Source organism: Cibotium barometz, chromosome 9 (assembly GCF_041138505.1).
Source record: "Cibotium barometz isolate CiBa-2024 chromosome 9, ASM4113850v1, whole genome shotgun sequence".
Taxonomy (NCBI): domain Eukaryota; kingdom Viridiplantae; phylum Streptophyta; class Polypodiopsida; order Cyatheales; family Cibotiaceae; genus Cibotium; species Cibotium barometz.
This window is the reverse complement of record NC_141054.1, coordinates 36,903,771-36,909,824: the sequence shown is the minus strand read 5'-3', so window position 1 is coordinate 36,909,824 and position 6,054 is coordinate 36,903,771. Positions and strand designations below refer to the sequence as shown.

General features: G+C 40.8%; 1 protein-coding gene across 1 annotated transcript; it reads left to right on the top strand.

Annotated features, from left to right (window-relative positions):
• The first annotated feature begins 1,026 nt into the window (after positions 1–1,026).
• On the top strand, positions 1,027–4,633 carry LOC147635534 (DNA-directed RNA polymerase subunit 10-like protein). The gene is made up of 4 exons (XM_086802875.1): positions 1,027–1,269; positions 1,460–1,518; positions 1,746–1,840; positions 4,329–4,633. Exons 1-4 carry the CDS (start codon positions 1,234–1,236, stop codon positions 4,355–4,357), a joined length of 219 nt encoding a protein of 72 aa, XP_086659001.1. The 5' UTR covers positions 1,027–1,233; the 3' UTR covers positions 4,358–4,633.
• The last annotated feature ends 1,421 nt before the right edge of the window (positions 4,634–6,054 follow it).

Here is a 6,054-nt window from a genome sequence, read left to right as displayed (position 1 = left end):
ACATAAAAAAGATAAAGAATGTACAAAAGATTATCAATTTTATTACTAATATGTGTGCAAAGTTTTTACATCATTGTCTTACAAAAAAACATGAGCTGATCTCTTACAAAAAAATATAGCACTTTTATAAGAAATATGGGAATAGCTCTTACAAAAAAGAGGAGCAAAGACAAAAAAAAAAGAGGAGCAAAGACAAAAAAAAAGAGAGCCTATATACTAGCTACTCGTCATGATCATCATGCCTAGTGCATCCTCTTTGGAACTTCGTGCATAAATGAAGCCATGAGTTTTGTGCTAAAAAACCATAAGTTATATGCTTGACAATGTTATATACTTATATAGTTGATGATATGGGTCCAATTGAGCTCGTGTCCTTCTCGCTTCATCTTCTTAAACAATGATGTAGTTTCATAAGACCATGCGAAGTCACACTTTTCTTGGATATCGCCACGCTCCACTACCTCCCTCTACAAACAATCAAGGAAGAATATTTAATATATATGATAGATCTAGATCATAATTCATACATACATTATTAAGTATATTATATAAAGAAAGAGATGGAAAGTTATAAAGTATGTACGAAAGCACTTAGTGCCACTGCTACCAAGGTGAGAGGTACCCAAACCTTTAAGGCATGCTTTAGTAGCCTCCCGTTGTTGGTAGTACTTGTCGGTGGTATCATGGCCTGAGACTTACCTGTTCTCCAGTCACATCAATGTTGAGATGCGAGGACTTACTCTTTCCTTCCTTCATTGCTTCTCATGCTTCGGACCCGATGACTCATTGGGTCTTTCATTCTCTTGAGCATCCACTTGTTGTTAAACTACTTTAGCCAAGATGTTACAAACACCACACCCCCGAGCAACATTACAAGTTTGCATCATCGGGTGGTAGCTCAGTTGTTAAGGTGTTTGATTGATATGCTCGAGGTTACGGTTTGTAAAAGGGCATGCGGGGCCGTGAGAGGAGTCCTCTCATCAACTAGGAATTAGTGCACAGATTTATAAAAAAAAAAGCCGAGATGTTGCCTTTATGCTTGGAAATGTTCTCGAAATTGGCCCCTCTACCCTAAACCTTTTATGATGCCCTGAATTCTCATTTGGGCTTTGATCTGAATCAAGAGCCCACCCATTACATGAGGTCGGTCGCCCACGTACAAAAGGGAGCATTGTATTGTTAGGTCTTTCTGTTTGGAGAGAGAGAGAGAGCGCGCGAGCCAGCCAGCCAGCCATGATTATACCCGTGCGCTGTTTCACCTGCGGCAAGGTAACTTTCCAGAATTAGAACCAGTATCAGAATGATGTCTTGCTTGCTTTTCTTACAAGTTTTTAGTTTTTTTTTCATGTTTCGTTTATGCCGGAAGGTTTTAGGGTTTCCCTCCGAAGCTGTGTGCCCTTCTTAGCCTGGTTATGAGCTTTTAGAATCAAAACCAAATTGTGTCTTCTGTTCGTTGCAGGTGATTGGGAATAAATGGGACACATACCTGGATCTTCTCCAAGCTGATTACTCTGAAGGGTAACCTTTCGTTCAAAACATTCTACCGTTAGGGTTTTAGGATTATTGAAGGGTTAGGGTTTTATAGGGCAGTCCCGTTTGTTATGAACTTGGGGGAAAGCTCTGCATTTCAGGGTTTTGTGAACGGTATGTAGTCAATACATTGTTAGATGACATTTTGGAAAATGGCAGAATCAGCAAGCAATATTTGAGCCAATTGGTTTCTGTGTTTTTTCTGCCAAGAACAGGGATGCCCTGGATGCGTTGGGGCTTGTTCGGTACTGCTGCAGGAGAATGCTCATGACTCATGTTGACCTTATCGAGAAGCTACTGCAGTACAACAGTAAGTTCAAGTTTTATGTTGCATCTTGCCCCCCAGATACTTCAAAGCCATGTTGCGTTATGCAGCAATACTTGCAATACCATGTTGCTTCACGCACCAATACTTTCAAACCCAAGAAATGTGGCATCATGCCCACCCTACACAATGCTAAGTTGCTTTACTGCACCATGCACTAATACTTCCAAGGCCATGTTGTGTCACGTGCAGCTGGTGAACTTGTAAAACATATACATGATTCATGGCCACAGTTCAATGGGGATCACCTCCTACTAATCTTTACTCATGATTTCCATAAGCAACCATAGTAGAAATAACAAGTGTGTTTCCTGTAGTGAGGATTATTGTAGATTAAATTTGAAATCCTTCACAATGTAAGCAGAATCCGCAGCTATGGCTTTTTGGGAGGGGAACATCACCCTCTTAGATGTTTACTATATAATTCTTTGGTATACTCTAATGAGGTGTTAATGTGCTATGGCTTTCACCCTTTGTTAGAGCAAAGGGGCGTTGAAGCGTGTGAACTTGTAAAATCTATCCATAATTCATGGCCACACTTTTATGGAGATCACCTCCCACTAATCCTCACTAGTGATTTTCCATTTGCAACCATTGTACAAATAGCAAGAGTGTCGTATAGTTTAGATTTGAAATCCTTACGTAAGGAGAATCCACACCATGAGGGCAATTATGCAATGCTGGAATGGGATGTGTACATCCGGTGCAGCTGATGAGAAGCTAAATCATGGATCAAGTTGTGCATTCGGGATGACAACCCTCCCGTGGATAGACTTCCAACAATTCCTTGTCGCTCATTGGAGAGAAGCAAATGCGTCCCTAGTGTTCCAGGTCCACACACGATACTGGTGTGCTTGTATTAGGACCTGGCTTGCCCTCAGTCTTGGGTTATTATTGATTCATTATGGTCTAGACCTGGACCAAGAGGCTTACTCGTGTCATGGACATGGCGGCTCATGGGTAGTCTTGCCAAGGGTCCCTATTGATAGGCTTTGGTGGTAGGGGACGCCTGGGCTGAGTGGCATGGATCTATGGTACTAGAACCTCAGCTCCTGGCTTTGGGGTGACTCGCGAACCTATTGTTTGGTGGTGAGCTTGCCTGCACCCCTTCTATTTGGTTTGTACTAATCTTGTTTTGGGCTATATATTAGGGTTGATCTATGGGAGGATCTTAGAGAAGGATGAGTAGCAAAAGCGAAGCAATAGGAGACAAATCTCCCTCAGAAGCTTTGAACAAAGATAGCCCACTGTCTTCCTCAAAAACATTACCCGAGATATCAACCTGACAAGGAGAAGTATGCACAGAAACTGAAGGCAAGGCAACAGGAGAAACAAACTCCTAAGATGCAGTGAGCGAAACTAGCCCACTATCCTTCGCTGTAGGAACATCTCCATAAGAAGTATCCGTGGACACATTTTAGTATATTTGCATAAAATAACATGATCATAAGGGAAAAACATAGATTACGACACTTCATCTATGCTCTTGATGATGCTTCTACTTTCTATGATCCTCTGTTGTGAAAGAGGTTCTTAGTCCAAGTGTTTTCATGCATGCATTGCTACGCAAATGCATTGGTGCAGAATTTTTTGGACAGCCCTACAAAATTAAGAAATCCATCAGATCTAATTTTGGAATTGATTAGGTAGGTGACCAAAGAAAAGCTTTACTTTCCTAAAACTACCCCTCTGCGCTAGCAAAAGAAGACTTTGTATAGCAAGATGTAGTTCACACAGCCTATTTGTAGGGCAGGATCAACAAGGAATAAATCACAAATGTGACAGGAATTCATCACATGCATAAATGCAGCAGTTATCAGGTGCTCTTAACTGTGTAGCAAAGCAAGCAAGTAAACGAAAGCACCTTCGCATTGTGATGTAGCTGGTAGGTCAACAAGGCAACAACTCCTTGTGAGCTTTTGTGTTGCAGAAGCCCTCCCATTCAAAAAAAGACATGAGGATAAAAAGGCACTGGGTGGCTTTGTCCTTACTGAACAGAGGACCAGGCTGGCGCCATCCCAGTATGGACTCTAATAAGAGTCCCACGGCCGAAGACCATTGCTGTCATCCGGCCACGGTCCCCCATGCCCACATGAGGAGGCATGGATACAAATTACTTACATATGGAGGGGCAGCAACAGCCTGTGCATGGCTGGGCAGCTAGAGGCACAAGAGTTGATTCCTGAATTCATCTCTCTCTCTCTCTCTCTCTCAGAAGCCAAAAGAGTCTGATGAGGGGTGAAGATGTGCACATACACAAATTCACCCTCTGGCATCTCTACAATCTCTGCCCAAGCATTCATGCTGCAGAGCCAGCCTGTTGCATAGCATGCTATCCAACATCTTTTGACGTCTTTAGATCATTTCACAAGTCTTGGAATCCTTGTCCGTGCTTGTTAATTTACATTAAGATTTACCTTTTATTATCGAAAAGCAATATTTAACTCTCTTTCTGATTTGATGAACATTGCAGCTCTGGAGAGGAATGAATCCAATCAGTAATGTGAAGCTGAATGGTCCACGCCTATGTCTCTCCTCTTTTCAAGTAAGGTGAAGCTTTTGAGAAGCATAGGAGCAGTCTCCATTTTAAGTATTTGAGTGAGACATTGGACCACAGTTAAAATTGGAAGCAGAATGTAATGGGGGGTCTAGTTAATTAGGGTTTTGTGAAACTTAACTCCTTGTATATTAACTCTATGAGGCTTGGTCCCGCTTCTTGCAACTTCATAGGTATTCTAGCTGAACTTGTTAATGAATATGTACTTAAGGGTTCTCTCACCAACTTTGACGTTCTAGTTGTCAATGGTTTGCATCTCCTTTTGGTGTGGGCGTTCTCTTTGGTGCTAGCCTTTGTCAAAGTTGAGTCTGCCCTTCACCTTTGGAGGTGTGAGAGAAATTCAGTTTGATGGTTTTATCTGTTAAGGCTTGTGTGCTAAGGTGATATATTTTTATGCATGAATCTCCACCTACTCTTGTGTGCGGATGATGTGTGGGGATCTCATAGCACGTAGTCTATGCCATGTATGATGGAGTCCATGGCTTGCAGATCGAAGTAGATGCATTTTAGTTTTTGTTAAGTTTGGGAAGTAACTTGAACTTTGTGTTGTTCAGTTGGCTTGAAGATCTGAGCAGGTACACTTAAGTTTTTGTTGAGTTTGGGAAATAACTTGAACTTTCTGTTGCTATATATGGTCCCTTTGTTGCGACTTTGATAGATGTACTAGCTTATTTTGTTATAGATTTATGTGACAATTTGTGGCATGAATTAAAAAAGGCATGCTAGGGTATGCACGTGAGCACTGACTGGGTGCAATACACAAATTTAGTAGGACTTTTCAAGAGGTATCAGAAGACTTGGCACCGTCACTGAAAACTTGTGTATGAAATCTCTATTTTGAACTCTCTAAAGTACAACATTTGAAAACTAAAAAATTACCTAAGTTCATTTTATTTTTGATTGATATATTAATTGATTTAAAACATTATTTGTTTGGCTGACCACACTCTCAAGGCTTAGTGCTCATTGAGAGGATACCAATCAAACAGCTGGTCGACAAGCACAACACGTGAAATCTATGAACATTGCATGGACTCCTTGGTGGTAAAATAACTGATCAAATATACTATGCATTTGGGTGATGACATTCTCAAGATTTGGTGCTCGTTGGAATTCGAGAATACCAAGCAAAGCAGTTGGCTGACAGTCAGAGTAGCTTTAATCCATATGTAAGAGATACCAAGCAACCAATTGTCAACGTTTTATGTTTATAAACACAAAGCTATACTATTGCAGTGCTAGATCAGCATGACAACCTTTTTTCGAGCCAACTTATGCCAATCATCCTTATCTTTTCTATTCTCATTTGATCGTTTGTATCTCTAACTTAAAAGGAGTTTTCATAGTGACCAGATTTATGCATTACAAAACTTGCTGCACACACATAGAGGCTGGATCTTACCTTGAACAACAACCTGCACAAATTCAGAAGTGCTAAAATAATTGACCTTCTATGTGCCAAAACTGAACATAGAGGGATGTGTCACTCAAGATTAGAAGATGTGTTTTTGTTATGGAAATGGTATGACATCTTGGGCACATCTCAAGGACTAACAAGACTTACATGCATTGATAAACCAATTGTTTGTACAACTGTCATAATTGACCATGACAAAGATGGCGTTTTGAGTGAACTTCCTAA

Excerpts from the sequence above, each read along its gene's own strand:
- LOC147635534 (XM_086802875.1), top strand. The coding sequence starts at position 1,234 with ATGATTATACCCGTGCGCTGTTTCACCTGCGGCAAG. Across the intron at positions 1,270-1,459 it reads GCTGTTTCACCTGCGGCAAG|GTGATTGGGAATAAATGGGA; the intron begins GTAACTTTCCAG and ends TGTTCGTTGCAG. Across the intron at positions 1,519-1,745 it reads CAAGCTGATTACTCTGAAGG|GGATGCCCTGGATGCGTTGG; the intron begins GTAACCTTTCGT and ends TGCCAAGAACAG.